General features: G+C 40.6%; 1 protein-coding gene across 2 annotated transcripts in view; it reads left to right on the top strand.

Annotated features, from left to right (window-relative positions):
• Positions 1 to 765: 765 nt before the first annotated feature.
• cacnb1 (calcium channel, voltage-dependent, beta 1 subunit) overlaps positions 766 to 21,227 on the top strand; it is a 54,522-nt gene continuing 34,060 nt past the window's right edge. The window contains exons 1-2 of one of the 2 annotated variants that reach the window (XM_072692863.1): positions 766 to 1,045; positions 7,870 to 7,956. In XM_072692863.1, the coding sequence (XP_072548964.1) occupies positions 956 to 1,045; positions 7,870 to 7,956 (177 nt within the window). In that variant the 5' untranslated portion in view covers positions 766 to 955. The remainder of the gene's footprint in view (positions 1,046 to 7,869; positions 7,957 to 21,227) is intronic. The other variant, XM_072692862.1, reaches the window with a different exon arrangement.

The following is a 21,227-nucleotide window of genomic DNA, read 5'->3' as shown; positions in this document are numbered from 1 at the left end:
GGTAGAAACATAATATTTTGAGGCATAAATGTTAATTTAACAATTTGGGCTCCTCAATTTAATAAATCATTCCCTAAATGTAATAAATTGTTCCCTCAATTTAATAAATCGTTCCCTAAATTTAACGATCTTTGCCCTCAATTTAATAAATTGTTTCATGAACATAATAAATCGTTCCCTCAATTGAATAATCTGTGCCCTAAATTTAGTAAATAATTCTCTCAATTTAATAAATCGTTCCCTAAATGTAATAAATTGTTCCCTCAATTTAATAAATAGTTCCCTAAATGTAATAAATTGTTCCCTCAATTTAATAAATAGTTCCCTAAATGTAATAAATTGTTCCCTCAATTTAATACTTTGTGCCCTAAACTGAATAGTTGCCTGAATTGAATTACATTATTATTTTTTTCAAATTAATAAATAATTTCCTTAATTTAATAAACCGTTCCCTCAGTTTGTCAGCGTGGGCCCATTCCCCAATTTAGTGTAGACACAATTCAAACTATTTATTACATTGCGGATAACATTTATTAAATCGAAGGAACGATTTATTATATTGAGGGAAAAAATTACTCAGTTGAGGGCTATGTTTATACTTTACATACCCAAATATGCCTTTACTGGTATCACGATACTAGAAACGGACATTCGCTCTATCGTCCACCCCTAACGTACAGCGCAGCAGCCATTCCCTTAACAATGAAATAAAGCCACAAGCCCCGCCCCTATTCCCGGCTGATTGATTGATGGATGAAAAAAGGGCGGGGCGTGGTCTCTCCGCTTTAACAGCTGGGAGGCTGGAGCTCCGGTGGAGAAGCAACACGGTGGAGCGTACGGTGCGAGCAGATGACCATGTTCTGACCATGAAAGCAAGGAAAAACCACAGAAAACAACCGAAATACACAACAAGCTGTAAATGAAACACCAGACAGCGGCATAGAAGTTAAAATCAATGGTACAGAAAGGTATGTCCAGGACGCCTTCCACCTCCACACAGGAAATCCAGATGGACATGTTCGACCACCACGGATCTCACTCGCAGGTAAGAGAGAGAGAGGGAGACGCTCGTGAGCTGAATGAGACGAAAAAACGGGCTACACACCTGCTGCTTATCTGTGGGGCTGTAGATGCTTCACTAACCCACAGCTGTCCGGTTTTGGTGTGTTTCTGGTGATGTACATCAACCCTACAGATCAGCTTGAGTTCTCACTCGCCTCATTTGCTGTTTTTCGACATGGGAATAGACTACGTGTGAAAAAAACAACAACACAAAAGAACCTAGTTTAGCTTTTGTAAGGGTGTACCAGAGAATATGCTGAATACACACTGCAAATAGCAGGTTATATGGGGACATTTTGCTCCTTTGTGGTCGAGCTCCTGTTGAATTACCCGGCGTTATTTTTGGAAGACCCCAGCTCAGCTAGAAAAGGTTTAGCTAGCCACCTTTTGGCTTAGTCTTAGTCCTAGTAGTCTTATTCGCGTTTTAATTGAATGGAAATGGAAATGTGTAGAATTAGACTGGAGCCTAGACTACTTTCAGAAGGCTCTGTGTGGCATGTTGGCACCTGAACACTCAAACACATGAATATTCAGCACTTTTAATGTAGTAATTATAGCCTTCAGGGGGTTGTGTGATGTTCCACATAAAACATGATGTCATTGTGCTGCTGCTTGATACATTATGACCACGCCCACGTGTAAACAAACAAACACAGTGTGGTTGTGTGTGTGTGCACACATGTGAAGACTCTCATACACACACTTAGGCAACTTGATGTACACTTTTAAAGATAAAGGTGCTACAAAGGCTTTCTTGAGCGGTAAGAGAAGTCTATTCTGGTTCAATAAAGAAGCACTTTTGGAAGCGATGTATATGTGAGGAACATTGTGAAGGCTTTAAAGAAGTCAGTGTAATGGTTCTTTACCAAATTATAGGTTCTTTACACTGACAGCTCCTTTACCAAAAGTGGTCCTTTCACCGAATCGCTTAAAGAACCCTTTGTAGAACCGTCCTGATATATTCTTTAGGCCCACTTTCTGATGTCCACAGTGTGCTTGTAGTGGTCTGGATTCAGAAATGGACATGTAATTATTATTAGTATATTAAAGTGCCGTACTTGGAGTATTTATTTACATGTGTTTAAGTGTACTCTTTAACACATCTGTAGTCACAGTGGAACTAGAGATGGTATACCAGTAATGAGTGGTATTAGAATTGTGTCGATACCAGTAGAAAATGCTGAATCAAACAGCATAGAATGAAAAAACTAAACAGTCAATCCAATCTGATCCTGTGTTAAATGTAGCCTGAGAAAGCTCACACTTGCATTGTGTGATGTGATGTTGTTAGCTGTGTGTTTCAGCCTGTGGGCTAGTAGAGTGTTGGAGAATGAAAGCTTACTTGTAGATGCTCATCTTAAGTGAAGTGCTTCAGTCTTAAAAAAAAAAAAATATCGCTACACCAAGGTTTCGATGTTGAGTATCAGTAACAAAATCTGATATCATGCTGTCTAGAAGTGTTTTATAGCTCTTTGCTCTTTGTGGTAAACATTGACATGTGACAGTAATCATCTTTAGGGTTTTAAAGATTAGGGTTTTAAGCCCTAAAAAAAAAAATCATAAAATATGTTGCTATATGCTGGACATGTTGACTACACTACGCTTTTCTTTTTTTTTTCTTTTTTACATTTTTGCTCTTTCAGTTTTAGATAACCAATTGCTCAACTCACTCGTTAATATTCTCCCCATCACATGTAATGCTCTGACACATGCTTCCTCCAACACACGCATAGCTACCACCACTGGGCAAGTAACACACTTGAAGGAACGCATCGTGTACCCAGCTCTGATGCATCGGCTAGCAGATGCCCGTGAAGTGATGTTGGGAAAGAGAGAGGCCAATTGTGCCCTCTCTGGCTCCGGCTGCTAATGGCAGGCAGTGTGACCAGGGCTTCGAACCGATTCAGCGATCTTTGGGTTATAGCAGCAGCATCCTAGTACACTGAACCACTCAGAGCCTCGACCTTCTGAACTTTAAATGGAAGTAAACATATTTTACCCAGTGTAATGTAGGAGCATTTGTAATGGTTCATCCATTATGAAATTGTTATCCAATGTAAAATGCCAGCTCGTATATTTTAATTATGATAAAATAGATACAGGGTTTGTGACATATATACCAAACTATAAACTTCAAACTATACCATTCACCCCAATCCATACAGTTTATAGACAAAAACAACCTGCAAAACCAGCCCATTTTCATTTAATTGTTTTTGTGATCTACATATTTACAAATGTCCACCTTTTCAGCCCACAGCAGGTTATCCCCGCTCATTCACACTGAAACGGGCATCTTGGTACACAAGAGCTCAAAAAAATGGAAGGAAAAAAGGAAAACACAAATTTAGGACGCGGGCCCTTTACATGCTTGATTCAGCTCATTACTCATTACCAAGCTCCCTGTTTGCTCTCAGAGTAGGGAAAACACAGAAATGTGCAGAGCAATGAGGTCCCCAGGACGGGCTACGAGTAGTCCTGTTGTAGTCCATCTGTTTGAGGGAAATTCTGTTTGAATCCTGGCGTGGGTGACAGCATTTCTCTGATTGAAAGCAGAACATTCAGAGCTGAATATGACCTGCTGTCTTGTAATCTCCTCTCAGCTCTTTTCCTTTTCCGGTCGTCATTCTCTCTTGCTTTCCTCTGCTCTTTTCATTGACCGGTGGATCTAAAGTACACTCACTCTTTCTCCAGTTCTGTGCTCCTTTGGAACCAGAATAAATGACTGTGGTGTTTAGGGCATGTACTGATATTCTCATGAAGTTGTAGCCCCATATTTTCTATAAAATGACTTTTATATAATGCAGATGTGCACAAGTGTGTGCGTGTGTAGCAGAGACCTGTGCTATTGAGAGGTGCTCCATCTGAATCATCTCTATACATAGCTGTGAGGAGGCGGCGGTGGTAATGATGAAGCTGGTTGTGTTAGAATATTTGTGTGTGTATGTGAGAAAGAGTGTGAGTGTGTGTGTGTGTGAGTGTGTGTGGTGTGTGATTGTGTGTGGTGTGTGTGTTAGTGTGTGGGCGGTGGGGTAGGTGTGGATTAAGTGTGTGTGTGTGATTGCCAGTATTAGAACATTGATGGGCTTGTGGTCAAGAGAAGCAGAAGAACCAAGCTTGTGAAGATTAGAAATGCTGCTTGAACATCTCTGTTTCTCCTCTTTTCCACCTCATAAGAAGAGAAATTGGCAAATTGTGAACAGAAATCTATCTTTTCGGTTGTGTGGTATAGCCGTGTGGGCGGCTGGAACCTTCTACAAAGATCTAGAGGGACTCGTTGTGCTGTAACGTGTGCCGTGTTATGTGTGGGCTTCAGGTTTTCTCTCCACCACTCCTCTTCTCTTTTATCCTCTCATCTTCTCGTTTATTGGTTTTGTCATTGGTTTATCTCCCCCTTCTTTTTTCTAAAGGTTTTTTAAGGTTCCAGCTCAGCCCAGCCCCTTCCCTTCTCAATTATCCAATTAGGCTCAGAGGGTGTTTGTCAACAGGAAGTCTCTCATCGCCATAGTGACACATCCCTCCTCCCTCCGTTGACATTTCGTTGGCCTTTTCTCTCCCGCCTGACCTCCCTCTGCATATGCACCTCCATACTCAGCCAGTATTGCGCATCAGCGCGTATCTCATGCACGCAGATTCGTACTTAATGGAGAATTAAACACACTGCATGCACTATAATTTTATTTCCCTATAAACACCATCTGACTTACAGTGTTGTTGAGATAAATAAACACCGTATGCACATTTCACCATAAACACCATCTGACCTAAGACTGTAGTCTGATTTCTAATCACAGCACGTGGACAATTTCCTATAAACACCATCTGACCCAAACGTTTACCACAGATACATCTCCTTCACAGCATGTGGTTACAGCAGATTAGTATTTATCATTGGAATCTTGGGGACTAGAAACAGTCAGCTTAAGAACCTGCCTGTATCAAGGTGAAGAAAGAAATCTTCAGAAGGTTTTGGGTTCAGAGGAAAGTATGACGGCTGGTTCTTGTTTTGAATCCTGAGTCATGAAAATAAATATATTGAGAAATAAAAGTGGTGAAATCATACATATTTAAAACACACGCTATATGCCCTTCTATTGAATGTATTCATTAAATGGATTCAGCTACTTTAAGTGGCACCCATTGCTGAAACAGATGCACAAATTCACACACATCTTGTCTAGTCCCTGTTGAGAAGTCCTGCCAAAGAACAGGACTCTTTGGAGCAGATACATCTAAACCTATTGGTACCTTGCCTAATGCCAGACGGGGACTAGAGAGGTATAAAGCAGTGGAACTGTGAGATGTGTACTTTTGGGATGAGGTGGGATGGTGATCATCCAGCATCCCTTAAAGGTTCTTTTAACCCTTTGAACCGTTATTAACCATAATGCAGAAACTATGGTGGATTTGTTTGGTTTAGCATATCTTGTGGAGTCCCACAGGGTTCTATTTTGGGGATTATGAAACTGATGTTTATTATGATATAGTTATAGTCAGTATGAGAGTAACTGAGATGTGGGCTTACATACAGAGTCTTTGGGGTTGATAGCCCAATGTTAATTGACTAATACCATCTTGCAGACAGACAGCATAATCATGTGGTAGCTTGTATAGTGCCACACTCAGCAGCACGGAAAATGGTAACTTGCTCTTTCAGCCTTAAATTCTGAGACAGACAACTAACCAAAACACTGAATATAAACATACACCCAAGATAACGTAGCCTAGGGGCAACAACAACACATTGATGGTGAGTACGGGGGACTTACACGCCCAATATGCAAATGGATGGTGCCAGGGAACAATGGGAAAGTTGTAAGTTTTAATTCAATGACATTGTAAGGAAATCCTATATGTATATCATATTGAAACCACACAGCTAAATTAGTTACATGTATTTGTTGACAAAACATTGGCATAAGACAATTTATTACATGTAACATCAGCCGTTTTTTTGGAGTGTGCCATTTTCAAGTTTTCATGGGCCAATCATAATCCAGCTACGAATGGCAACAGACTAAACTCTGTCATAGTCATAAGAACCAATCACAAATGTTCACCTAACTCTAAGTCACCCTAACTTTAAAGCCCAAGCCAAATCAAATAATACCATACCATGTTTATTTGATCCACTGACCCAATAAATAAAAGTAAATTAAATACCACTCTGTATTTCCTACAGGTTTTGTTGCCTTTGAGTTGCCTGACATTGCCTGAAAGTAATTTCAAACTTACCACAAGGGAGCAGAAAACATGCAGACAAACAACTTGTTTTATTATTACTATCTAAAAGTTACACTTTTAAGTTAATTAATTGATTAATTATCACACTGATGTTGCAGAAATCTAAAGAAGTCAAATACACTATGTGGACAAAAGTATTGGGACACTTACACATTCATTGTTTCTTCTGAAATCAAGGGTACTGGAAAAGGGTTTATTTAATTTGATTGCATTCAGTAACAAAAGTGTTAGTCAGAATGTTGTCTGATCACCGCCCCACCTCATCTCCATCTCCACAACTCATCCCAAGTTTTGGATGGAGCATCATCATCATTCCAGATTCAATTCTGGGGGCTTTATAACCCTCTAGCCCAAGCCCAGCGTTAGACATTGTGCCAATAGGTTCATATGTATATCGAGAGAGTCCTATTCTGTTGGCAAACTTCTCAGGGACTAGACAAGCTCTGTGTGTGTGCATTTGCTCATCTGTGTGCAATTAGTGCACCTTATGCCCTTAACACTGCAAGGCTTATTACACGCTAAGGTGTATTACTCAGTAACTGCAGGGACTTCTGTACAAACTTGTGACGCTATCCTTTGGTAACAGACTTTGGAATAACATGCCCCACAGGCTGTTTAAGGGGTTAATGTAGTTGTATTCATTCATTAGAAGGGATGTGTACAAACATTTGGGCATGTAGTTTATATATCAATTATGATTATGTTGCTTTAAAGGGTTAGGTTAACCCTCTGGAGTCTACAAACGCAATGGCGTATCAAAAGTGGTGTTTATCGATGTTTCTATTAATGTCTTTGTGATTCAAACATTTCCTGAATCTGTAGAGCCCTATTTTTTTTTCAAGTTTAGGGTCATCCTCATCATAGAGAGAGCAGAGACTGTTCTGAACAGTTTGATATAAAACATGTGGGTATTATCTTATATGCTAGTGCCTCTAAAGGTGAATTCAAGAAAAAGAAAATATGGGACTAAAAAAGAGGACATGAAGGTAAATGTTAGTGATTTCTGTTTGACTCTTTCATGCTAAACTTTCAGCAGGGTTTTTTTTATGGTGAACAGATTTGCGTGATCATGGTTGAATAGAAATCCTGCATGTAGCTTATTCAAAGAAGAACAAAAAGAGAGACAGAAGGTGTGGGAGGGTGCCAGAAGGAAGGAGAAGAACAATGGCATAATTGTACTTTTATTAAGCATCTTTGTCAGAGTGTGTGTGTGCATGTGTGTGTGTGTGATGCTACAGCAACTGGCTGTTCCGTCAGGGTCTTTTATTGCCACCAAACCCAATTAGCCTTTCTCAGGTCTCCATGGCAACGGAGTCTGGCGCCTATGAATGCCACACAAGGCCTTGCCCAGGGCAGGCAGGTCATTGGCCATAGCTCAAGCCAATCAGATTACAGGGTCCCACGGTACACTGGCGGACATGAGTAATCATGGGTAATCATATCTAGACAGGACATGAAGTGCAGGCTGTGTTTGTGTGTGTGTGTGTGTGTGTGTGTGTTTGTGCATGCATAGAGGTCTTTTCTAACTTTCTGTCTCTTTGTCTCTGATGTTGCTTTTCTCAGGGGAAGTACGCTAAGAGGAAGAGTCGCTTTAAGCGTTCTGATGGAAGCACCTCTTCAGACACAACCTCAAACAGCTTCGTCCGGCAGGTAAGACCACAGGCTGTCCGCATGTCAGCTTTACTACACCGGTATCACTTCTGCAGGAACGCTCATGATTTGGCAGCTTGGTTAAAATGCACAAGCAATCAGACAACAAAAAAGAGAATAGAAACTAATCTGATTTGAGAATGACATCCTGCTAAACATGAGTGCTGGTTTGTGTGGGAGTGTGTATGTGTGTCTGTGAAATCACTGTGGCCCACGCCCCATCATTTGTAGACACCACAATTGAAAAGACCAGATACCACATGAGTAGACTCGAACAATCAGATATTAGTCCAGAGTCTCCAGTCTATGAGAGACGTATCTCCATTTTTGTCCATGTTTAGTGTTCTCCATCATTTGAACCCTGTAGCTCCTCTGTATAATTCTGGATGAATAGACCAATAGAAAATGCTCAAAATTAGCTAAATAAACTCTTATTTTACATTAACCTCCATTCAAAGTTAAGGAGATACATGTTTTTCACTGGGCAGCAAATATACAAAGGTGGCTCAGTTGTGAGAGCTCTGGGCTATTAAAGACAGGGTTGTGGGTTTGATGCCCGTGCTCGGCAAGCTGCCACTGTTGAGCCCTTGAGCATGGCCCTTCACCCTCTCTGCTCCCCGGGCGCAGGAGTTGGCTGCCCACTGCTCTGGGTGTGTGTGTGCCTTTACAGCTTTATATTGAAGGTTTGTGAAAATAGCTACTTTCACTGGCTATGTGTCCACATCCTAAAAACGACATTACAGACTGGAGTCCCTTTGTTGATGTATACTTTTGCACTAAATGGTGCTCCAGCCAGATAGGTCAGTACCTGTTAAATATATTGTCACTGTGTAACAATATTGTTATAACCTCATATTGCTGAAGTGGTCGCTTCACACAGGAGCCCAAAAAAGTTTGGACCATCTCTATTGTTCCATTCAACACAACTTAAAGGGCTGTCTCCATTTAAATGGATTTAAAAACCCATATGTTTACCAAATGTCTGACATTTATGGTATAAATTTGCTTCAAACTGCAAAAAAAAAACATTAGATGTTATGTAAAAACTGCTGACACATCATATTTATGCCCCCAAAATGTAAATACACCCTGCCCACTATACAAAGCCTAGCAGGTTCTAAGCAGGTCCTAAGCTAAAAGCTAACCCATCCGACTATCTGCGATCTCTTCAGCTTCAGCGATCTAACCGCAAAAAGAGGAGATAGAGAGGACAGCATCTGATAAAAAAAAAAATATATATATATATATATATATATATATATATATATATATATAATTACACTGTTCTCTGATATGTTACATGGCTCTCTGAACCATTGCAATGAAGTAAACCAGATAGTACAAGCACTGCTATTTTTTTACAACAAAGAGAAAATCAGCATGTATCATTCTGAGGCAAAATAATAGGGTTGTTAAATTGCGTCTGAGCATTGTTTACCCCAACCAAAGTCACAAAATATTTATACAAGTTGAAATACTCATCAAATGCATTGGACAGCCCATGTACCGTGGACTTCACTAAAATCTCTGAGTGGATCTGAATGCAGCAAAGAGTAGAATGACCTGTATTACCTGCCATTTATGACCTGTGTTTACTCTGTTTAACAGCAGATCTGTTGGTGCGCAGCCTCGCAGAACACCGTGTACTATCACCTTCACAGGCATTCTGCACCTGTAGCTCTGGCCCTCATGTTGGCTTGACATTTTAAAAAAGGTTCCTGTGTCACGGTAAAATGCTTCCTCCCTTTCTGTGCGTCCGTTCTTCCACGCCCCTGCGGCATGACATTTGCCCGCCAGCAAGGGGTGTCTCACTAAAAAGCCTCCCCCCCAGCTTCCCAACACAGGAAACTTTACCCCCCTTAAGCACACAGGAAAGGTTATGCCAGGCCCAAGCACACGCTCGCACCAAGAAGCTGTTTTTGGCTCTGGCACCGTGCCAGCAGAAGTGCCCCAAGCCGCACTCGTTTGATGGTGGAGTGCAGGTAGAGAAGACGTCCCATCGGGATGAATCCATGCTGTGGAAGGATGGCTTTAGTTGGCTTTACATGGCTTTCTCTCTCTCTGACGATTACAGATGAATGTTATTTACATGTATCTACTCAGTGATGCGATTGGAAATGAACATTCAGCGGTCTTATGATGTACAACATGCCCTTCAAACCATATTGTGGATACCGTCAGTACTTAAAGGTGCCAAAGAATGGATTTATTCAATATTTAAGGTTATGATTTGCTGAATAAATAGTAAATATGTGAACTTTTGGGTGGTTGAATGCTCAGATGCAATATAGCAAGCCCATTTACAACCCCTCTTATTTTGTCTTGCAGTGAAACATGCAGATTTCCTTTTAAGGTGGGCTTGTGAAAAAAAGAAGCTTTTAGTAATTTCAAGATCCAGAGACATTGCATTGGTTGATCTAGTGTTAGCTTTTAGCAACTTGTCAGATTACAGCATCAATGCCTGCTTTGGTCAGCTAGCATTAACATTTAGCTACTCCCGGGGTGTCCGGGCACCAGCTTTGGTGTTTGTTACGGTGGCTATCATTAGCTTTTAAGAGCTGCAAAGCACCCTCATGACTGAAAATCACATCAGTGTCTGCTTCTGTAGGCTAACATTAGCATTTAGCAGCTCCAAAAGCAGACGCTTGCCAGTTAATAGCATCGGTGTCAGCTTAAGACATCTAGCATTAACTTTTAGCAACTCCAGAGGCATCTTTTCTTCAGATAACAACATCGGTGTCTGCTTTGGCCAGCTAGCATTAGCTTTTAGCAGCTCCAGGGGCGGCCTCTTGCCAGATAATAGGATCAGTATCTGTTTCGGTCAGATAGCAGTATCGTGCGAAAGCTCAAAAGATGGCCTCTTGCCAATTAACAGCATCAGTGTCCGCTTCGGTTAGCTAGCATAAACCTTTAGCATCTCTAGAGGCATCCTTGTATCAGATAGAAAACATCTGTGTCTGCTTTGTTCTGTTGACATTAACTTTAAACAACTCTAGAGGTATCCTCGTGCCAGATAATATTGATGTTTACTTTAGAGCAGCTCCAGAGGCGGCCTCTTGCTAGTTAATGACACTGGTGTCTGCTTTGGTCGGCTAGCATTAGCTTTTAGCAGCTCCAGAGTGACCTCTTGCCAGTTAACATCAGTGTGTGCTTCAGGCAGCCTAATGTTGGCTTGTAGCCTTTTAGACTTGCTTCCATGTTCTCCCAAAGTAGCCGTAACTACACCAAGCTAAATACAGTTTTCTATTATAGGGCACCTTTCACTGACCAACTGTCCTGTGTAATTGGATGTAGTGCAGCACATTTTGAATACAAGTCATTGTACTAATAGATTTTCACACCTTATTTTAAAATCTGACACTACCTCTGCAAACACACTGTTTATCTGTGTGTTAGACTGTCATGATACGTATTGTGTGTTGTGGAAATGTCTTTAGGTATCATAATCATACAAGCATGCATTGGCTCTATTACAAAATCACACACACACACACACACACACACACACACGCGCCTTTCCCTTATTCTCTCCATTGAACGATAGTGAGATTATAACATTGCGTTTGGAGCTCAGGATGGAATCTCTGACGTTTCCAACACTAAAGCAGGAATGGCCACAGAAGGGGGTCTGTACGCAACGCATTTCTTCCAGTCCCACCATCTGTGTTGTGTGCTTTCAGAGCCAAGATGAAGTCAGGCTTACGTACTGTGGGTTAGTAAGACTTTGACATTAGCATTTGCAGGGTGAAAAGTGATGCATCAGTTTACTACATTCAGATGAGCACGTCATTTCCACATGAATCAAAAACGTCTACACGCTTTACGACCGAAAGTAAAGAAACTGCTTCTTTAATGTATTTTATTCATGTGGAAATGAAGCACACTTGTGAACCAAGCAAATGCAAGGCAGTGCCGTTTTTCAGCATGAATGCAATACTAAAACTTAATAGAAATAAAAGGAAGTTCAGAATTCAGCCACATTAGTTACTCTATGCAGCTTCAGAGTGACAGATGCAATTGCGCCTGGCTAAAATCCGCACTGACAGGGCATGGAAAGACTGAAAGAGTGCTATAACGTGGCGAAACACTTACAGTCATATTGATTTGCATAATCTGCCTGAGCCAGTGTGTGTACTGTATGTACGTGCGGCTCCCCCATCTTTGGCAGCTAAAAGCATTGGAGAAAAAAAAACCCTGTGTAGCCCTTGGTACCATAGACACCCACGCATGTACACACAGATGAACACACATAGACACACAGTAGTGCTGCTATACCGGCCCAGGTTGCCATGGTGACAGGGTCTCTGAATCTCCCCCATAACATGCTGTGCCGTAGGAAGAGCAGAAGGGAAATGGATCTGCTTGAGTGTATGTGCATGCGTGCGTGCGTGTGTGTATGTGTGTGTGTGTGTGTGTGAGTGTGTGCCCACGTGATGGTGCGTGATGACCCATGAAAGTAATGTTGAAGTCACCAGGCACCCAAAACTGCCAGTGTTGTATATCAGCCTTACTATCACACTAAACACACACCCTACTAAAAATATGTAACACACACTTTCAGCAGTGTTGGATCAGGTCAAACAGCGTTCTGGCTGCCGGCTGGATATGGGCGGCAGATAAAGGACGGGCCAGTGTTTGATCACGGCCTTAGCCGGCAGCTGCACAACAAAACATCACATCGCCCTTTATGAACCAGTCACAGCTGATGCCACACAATAACCTGCTAGTTTATGGCAGGGCTGTGTCTGGTGTGCAGAGAAGTTAAATGAGGCAAGAGGAAAATGTGTGATGATTCATAGAAATCAGAGTTTGATATAATACCGTGGTTTTAATACATTAATAAAGTGAATTTTTGATGCTAATTTTTTTTCAGTACTGGCTAGCTTAACTTCAATTAGCCTCTTAGGTCTAGTGCAAACATAGGGAAGCAAACTTGAGACACTAAACATGATTTAACCAATCAGAAAAATTGTTTTCCCATGAACAATGAATTCCCATGAATCATGTTAAACAACACTTGGTATGTAACAGTGCAGCATATTGTGCTCCATCAAACTGTTGTATGGTATCATTGTATCGTGTCATGGCTAGCATGTGGCCTTGTTGCGCCATAGTCCTGAAGGAATGTAATTTCGCTCCACCGACTGACTTGACTGACTGAAGATTGGCTGAAAATGTGCCTTGCATTAATGTGTCATTGCGTCCATATAGTACAATACAGCATTAATGATAACAGTATATGTTACAGTGGTGTCTAATATATTATATACAGTATGCTGCAATGTCCTAGTAGTAAAAAATGCCAGAGAAAACATGGACACTTTGCTTCCATACTATAGAAATAAAGCCAAAACGTTCCTATGCTGTTTAGTGTCCTGATCTGCCTGTTTCCGCTCACAAGTTAATGTTAACCACTAGCCACAAGGTGCTATGCTTGCTACGACATGATACTATGTTACACTACCATTTCATATTTCAATTTCATAGAGCACAATATGCTGCATTGTCACATCCTAAGTGCTGTATAACATGATATATTTAATAGAAAAACTCATTTTTGTATTAGTTAAAAATTAAGGTTTGCACTGAACCTAAGAGACTAGTTTATCTAGCAAGTAATGAAAGTAAAAAAATAACTTTGCATCGAAACATAATCTTAAATGGGCTTAAAGCAGAATTCAGGTTTCAAGGTGCCTAGCACTACTGTTTCAGCTATACAAAGGCCATTTGTCCAGTTTAATGTGACTCTAATTGGGATTAATTAACAACTGTGCATTGATTTAGCATGCAGTTTTCTCACTGCCATGGGATAGTGTATAGCGTTAATTGCCTGTTAACTGCATTAGTCATGTAACTTCAGCTCAAACATGAAAAAGCAAGCTCCAATTTACTTCTATCTCAAACCATCAGTATCAGAATATGTCTCAGCAACCTGTTAAAGCCTTGGATGTCAAGAAAGAGTTGGAAAAGACAGACTCGCAGAGAGAGACAAATGGAACGATAGAGGCAAACAGACAGGCAGAGAGATGGAAAGAAAAAAAGTGAGCCTGAGTAAAAAAAAGATTTGTGGTAAAAGATGATATTTCTAGAAGCCAAGAGAGAAGGTGACAAATTTGCTTTGGGAAAGTTTGGCCAGATTATTTAAAAAAGCACACAGATTTGTATTAGTTGGTTGCTAGTTATTTGTGTCTGTGTGTGTTAATAGCAATTGTTCGGCCAAAAGTCAGTTTTCTATTGCATGAATAAATACATTTACATACAAATTTACACACAATTTGAAATGTAAACTTATAGCCCACCTTTAGCTTTGTGTACACTGCATGCAGTGACCATCACATGTCCCTGAGACAGTGTCAAGCTGCTTAAGTATCTTCAAATAGTGTTATATTGTTATATTGTTAACACTAGAGAGTCACTAACAGCCGGAACAAATTCCTTGTGTGTGTGAACATACTTGGCCAATAAATCTGATTGTAGATTGCTTGATGCTAATGTTTAGGCTTCTGTTACTTGGTAACTATAGTTAACACTATATGTCCAAACAGTATCTAGACACTCTTTCTAATGAGTAAATCCAGATACTTTATGGTGCACCTATAGAGGGTATGTACGTGACATCAGAGGTGGTGGGAGTCACTGTGGCTTGGGCCACCGAGTATCAGAAAGACAGTTTTAGCATTCAGTGTGAATTGCACTGAATTGCACCAAAACAAGAAAGAGCTGTTGTGCAATTGACTGTACAAACATATTCAGCAGGAATTCAGAGCTTTCCTTACAGACTGCTGAAAGCTAAAAAGAACAGAAACAAATGGGTTGCTGCAATTCACAGAAACAACTGGAGTCCAGTGGTTAAATCACATTCTCAAAAAAGGTGGGGAAAACAGGTCTCCTGTAGTTGCGAATTTAGCGACAAGTAAAAGAAAAAGCTAGCAAACCTGGATGAACCTGTCTGCTAAATATGCCTGAAAAATCTATGTAAAATCTCAACTGTCTGCTCTCAGATATGATGTTTTATCCTCTAAACAGGAATGATATGAGCCTCAGTTAGCTGGGCATTTTCTGCCTACACATCAATGTCCATGGACGATTGGTTCTTTGGTTACTTGGTTGGATTGCTGCCTTTTAACTTGAGCAGATAGTTGCTTGTTTCACTCCTGGTTTGGCCATTTTCCCTAATAAATACAGCTGTGTTGCAGAATGTTTTGCCACTCATATATGTTAAAGTTTTCTAAGTTAAAGTTTTCGTGTCTTCATTTTTAATTTAAACTGCATTGAGAGATGGAGGTTATATAACTAAACACAAAACCGATTAAATATCTTTTACACATCATCTATAAAATGTAATTAATAGAAATGCTGCTTTCTTGTGATGTAAAAGTTAGGATACCCCTATGTTTATTACTATTTTTAAAAAAGTGCAGCACATCAGCTACAGATGACTATAATATCATTAGAGAGGATTTTAGAGGAGTCTGTCTTATTTAAACCTCGGACGTTTATGTTGCATTCGGAAAGTCGTGAAAGATTCACCAACCCAGAGTTGAAAATCCAAGATAGCTGCACCGTACATCAACAATAATAAAAGCCCTAGTATTATACTGTGTAAACACAATACTGTCCAGTATGCAAAATACTGCATGAGGCACTGTTATCAACTGGTATTGCTAACAATGCTAGCATAAAGTGGGATGTATTTTGGTTAGATTTGCCATAAAACACCAGTTAATGACTGTCAAACCAGCTGTAATAAACTCCCAAGTCTTTTAGTCAAGTTTTTTTTTTCTAATGATGTTCTAATCATCTACAGCTGATTCTAATTTTAGGCATTGTAAGTAGTCATAAATGTGGGGGTATCCTGACTGTTCTCACAGGAAAACAGCATTGCGATTAAATACATTTTGATTACAAATTATTTTATGTGTTTGGTTATATTTTACCATATATTCCATCTCTCAATTCTGTTCAAATGAAGATCAAATGTCCAGATGTTAAGGGATGTTCCCTAGACAAAGGTTTTTATGGGGTGTCCTAATTGTTTTACATTTTGTTCACACAAAGGACTTTACACATGGGCCAACCAGCTCTATTTAGGGTATGAATGGAAGTGTGTTAATGTATAAATGCATAAGAGAAGTAGATCTCTTAAGGTGTAATGTGTGCTGAGTCACACTCAGCTTTTTAGTTCATTCAGGAATTGCTGAATTTCGTATAATAATAGTTATCTATGTGTTTCCTCTGTGGACATTATGTAATGCGCTATTTGCGAGCAGCTTATTTGTATTATTGGTGTATCACGAACTCATCTGACCGGCATATTAACTAGTCTCCATCTATCTTGACGCCTTTGTGAGTCACTCCACTGATACTGTTTGAGTAAGTGGGAGGGTCTGCATTGGTCAGAAACTCTCCTGCTGGAGGTAATAATAGATGGAATGCGTCAGGTGTCCATTTGTCATGAGAGGGGCTGCAAACGAGGGTTTTCTCACTTCCTCCCTCTACCCCTCCACTCCCTACGCATACACATACACACACACACACACACACACACATTTAAGCATTGGGCTGACGACTACATTCCTAGCTACACTTTAGTTCACACCACCTCATACCACTGCTAAATATGAGAGAGAGAGCGAGAGAGAGCGAGAGAGAGCGAGAGAGAGAGAGAGAGAGAGAGAGAGAGAGAGAGAGAGAAGGGGTTGGGCAGAGAAAAAGAGAGAGAGAGGAGGGGGAAACAAGGCGAGAGAGATAGAGGTTAAGCAGAGACCAGGGACAGAGAAAGAGATGGAGTGTGAGCGAGAGACAGGAGGGGGTAACGGAGAGAGAGACAGAGAGAATGTAGAGGTTGGGCAGAGACCAGGGAGAGAGACAGAGAGAGAGAGAGACAGGAGGGGGTAACAGAGAGAGAGAGAGAGAGAGAGAGAGAGAGAGAGAGAGAGAGAGAGAGAGAGAGAGGTGGAGGGATGTGCCCCTGCCTGTGGCAGCTAAATTTAACCCCCAGTCTGCAAATGTAGCACAAGTTCTGCAATTTGACCCCCCCCCTCATCTCTCTCCCTGAACTCAGTTCATGTTCCCTGTCAGTGTGTGTGTTAGGGAAAGAGAGAGAGAGAGAGAGAGAGAGAGAGACAGAAAGAAAGACAGTGGAGGAATGTGGGTTGGGGGTCTGAGGTTAGCAGAGCAATTTGCCATTCTCTGACACACACTTAGAACTTTTTGGACGAGCACTGGCATACACACCCTTGTGTGACTGACACACATATCAGGTTTGGAGCGGACTCTGACTTTCAGGGTGTGACTCGGGGTTGCCGTGGCAAGGAAAGAGTGCCATGGAGACAAATGAACGGATCCATAGGCCCGTGACGGTAAGAAAGATCCGGATAGGCTTCACTAATATGTATCCGGTTCTGTGTGTGTGTGTGTGTGTAGGTGTTTTTTTTCCATTTGTGTGGATTTGGGAGGATTTACCTCAATAGAGTTACAGATTCACACTTGAGAAGTTGTTGGTGGCCTGGTTCTCTCTCTCTTTCTCTCTGCGTCTCTCTCTTTCTCTGCTGGTGCTGATTCCATTTTGGGCTGGGCAGCTGCACAGGCCCTGTGGGTTTAAATTAGACCTCCAGCACTGCACAGGGACCCCACTGCCACCATTCGCCCAGACAGCGGCGTTCTTTCCGCAGGCCTCTGGCCCTCCGAACACCCCTCGCTCACTGGAAACCGAATCAGTATCATGGTGCTTGGTGTGTTATAACATATAATTAAGTTCTTCTATATTTGATAGTATCACTGCGGGATGTTAATGGCTGTAATTTAGCTATATTTGGGGGGATAGAGCTTATATATCATCACTGCCATTGGACCTTCAAAACTGCAACTTTACAGAAGAAGGAAATAAACCTTCTCAACTTTCAATGGAGGTCATTTTTAAAAGCTTTTATTTGAAGCATTTCTATTGGTCCGTTTTGATACAGTGTAAAGAACAAATGGCAGATTCACATTATGTCAAAAAAAAATTTTACGACGCTGACAATTTGCATGGATCATTCATAACAGCTTGTAGTAGCTGAAGTTTGTAAAGTGAACAATAAATAAAACGTTTGTCCAGACAGCCAGTGGAACAGCTCTTGGCTTGGCTAAATTGAAGACGTGTCATCTAAGCTTGCGGTGTGTTTGAGACATGACGATACTCTGATACATCAGCTTCAGAAGGCATTAGCTGACCATGTTAATATTACCTGAGTAATGCGATTTGAGTGTAATGATGTAATTACATGGTTATGTGATGAATTCCATATTCCCTTACACATACTTTACTTGTTTCAAGGAGCTAAAAGTGAGCAGCAAGTAACAAAATGTGTCATTTGCTTATTTATTTGTTTGTTTATTGTTCATTTTATTTACATCTGCACTTTTTTGACAGAATTTGTATCTAGCAGTTGTTCTTTACATTGTGTGTGAATTCCATGATGAATGGACCAGTAGAAATGCTCAGAAATTGCATGACATAAAAGCCACATTTTTACATTGACTTTCATCCTATTCCTGTAAAGTTGCTATTTTGAGGACATGAGGTCTTTGTGTGAGAGAAATAATTTGATTGTGAATTTGTAATTCATTATTAATTGTAGAGCATTTATATATTATTTTATAGAATATATAATATTACTTAGATTTCATGATGTGTTGATCTTGTATGACAATATAAGAAGTTAAGAATCATTTGGAGATTAACATGGAGTCCTAAAAGTATAACCTAAAAGTTTTTTGAAAACATATCTTACTCTGTGCAGACTGTTCTGTTATTTGATTCAGTGCTACTGTAAACCAATGGCAAGTTGTCAACCTGCTAATAATGTTTAATTAGTAAGAAAGTGCTAAATAGACCAAAAATATGCCAATTACCCAGTCCCTGTACCTGTGGACTCCCCCTGTCAATAGCAATAGCGTTTCATCATCCCACCCCTGAAAGAGCAAGGTCAATTGTGCTCTCTCTGACCTCCCAAGTTTAGATTTTTAGCTGAGATATTGAAGCTCAAGGGTTCTTTTCTATGTGTTTTGCATTCGGACAATGTAGGTTATACATTTACAAAAACAGTTTTCATGTTCTAACATACAGGGATGCACAAGGACAGGGAATATTGGTATCAGCAGATCACCAATATTTCAAACTGTATTTATTGAACTCTGGAAGAGCGGCATGTTTAGATAACTCTGGGCTTCTGCGCTAAATAGATGTAGCCCCAGTTTCTACATATCTCAAATACACTCTCTAAGCACTTTATTTGAAACACAACACAGAACCCAACTTGGTCTTCTGCTGTTGTAAGTCCATCCATCTCAAAGTTGGACGTGTTGAGCATTCTGAGAGGCTTTTCTGCTCAGCAGGATTGGACAGAGTGGTTATCTGAGTTACTGTAGCCGATCTGTTGTCTTCAACCAGTCTGGCCATTCTCTGTTGACCTCTCATCAACAAGGTGGTTCATCTGCTGAACTGCCACTTACTGGATGTGTTTTCTTTATCACACCAGTCTGAGTAAACTCTAGAGACGGTGTGCTGAAAACCTCAGGAGAACTGCAGTTCTAGAAATACTCAAGCCCGCGTATCTGATACAAACAATCATGTCTGACTCAGAATCACTGAGGTCATATTTTAACCCATTCTGATGGTTGATGTGAATGTTCTCCGAGGCTGCTGACCTGTGTCTGTAGGACTTGTCTGCATTACACTACTGCCACACCATTGGCTGATCATATAATAGGCATGAATATGTAGATGTACAGGCCTTCCTAATAAAGTGCTTGGAGAATGTATATTGTATAGACCTGCACATGCATGAGAAGTGTCAGATATCAGCAGCAATGTGTAAAGTGTTTCTGGTGTCCCAGGTTTTCGACTTTAGTAATAGCTGAAGTTGCAACTACTCGATCACCCCACTATAAGACTGTGGTGTGTTTGGAGGAGCTGGTATGATGCAGGTTTGGGTTCAGTTGACCGAATGGCCAGTGATTGATTTTGATCTGCAGAGTTTAGAGCTTCACACTGAAGATTGCATAATCTGATCTCTCTCTCTTTCTGGCATCCTATCTCACACTCTCTTTTGACCTCTCTCTCTCTTTCTTTCTTTCTGGCGTCCTATCTCACTCTCTCTCTCTCTCTCTCTCTTTCTCTCTCTCTCTCTCTCTCTCTTTCTCTCTCTCTTCCTAGCATTCTCTCTTTGTGGAGTCTTCTCTCTCTCTCTCTCTCTCTCTCTCTCTCTCTCTGTCTTTCAGGAATTTCAAGAGTTCTCTGGACGTCTTTCTCTATCTCTCTTTATATATGTTTATATATATACACCCATAAATATACATATGGTGTGTCTATATGGATCTCTATCTCTATAAAGCTCTCTCTCTCTCAATCTCTCTCTCTCTCTGGAGCCCATGCTCTTTCTATCTCTTTTTCTCTGGAGAGCTCTTTCTGAAGGTTTTGCTCTCTCTCTCTATGGAGCACTGTCTTGCTCTTACTCTCTCAAGCTCCCTCCCTTTCTTTTTTATAGAGCGCTCTATGGAGTTCTCTCCCTCCCTGGAGTTTCTGGATCTCTCTCTCTCTCTCTCTCTCTCTCTCTCTGTCCAGGTATTCTTCAGATTGTGTTGGTAATGTTAACTTATCTAATTTTTGCAACAGAGATTCCCAAGGCTGTTCTATTTCAGAACATTAGTCTCTTACCTTTTCAGTTTTATGACCTCGGTGCACACAAAGCAGAGTCTGCTGTGTTGTGACGCTCGCGGAGAAATCTCACTGATGATTGATGATCTGAAAAGACAGAATTTACTGAAACAAATTAGCATTCAAGTATGAGTCTCGATCAGAACAGCCCATAGATCTGCTCAGTAGTGTTTAATGTGGAATTGTGCAGATTGTTGGTCTTGGTCTTCGCAGTGTGACATGCTTGTCACATTGAAATGGCAGCTGTCACACAAACATTTAACACACTGTCACACGACTCCTTAAAAAGCAGACTGTCTTGTCAAGTCTCTTTAGTGCAGGCCTGTAGGCCTTAATAAACACCACTCAGATACGGCATGTTGTAGTGAAGTCATTGAATTCTCTATTAGGAATTTCAAGTGCTTACATTCACCCACAGAGCTCAGATTCAGGTAAACTCTGCCACACAAAATCAAGAGCTTGTTTACATTTGCTTCCTTTTTAAGCAAATGTGGGCTTTAATAAAACATGTATTTAGAAAATTAAGCTATTAATTAATAGTATTTAGTGTAGGATAATCATATTTCGATAT

Source organism: Salminus brasiliensis, chromosome 12, assembly GCF_030463535.1.
Source record: "Salminus brasiliensis chromosome 12, fSalBra1.hap2, whole genome shotgun sequence".
Lineage (NCBI taxonomy): Eukaryota > Metazoa > Chordata > Actinopteri > Characiformes > Bryconidae > Salminus > Salminus brasiliensis.
Note: the sequence above shows the minus strand (reverse complement) of the source record. Positions and strands in the feature narration are given on the sequence as shown.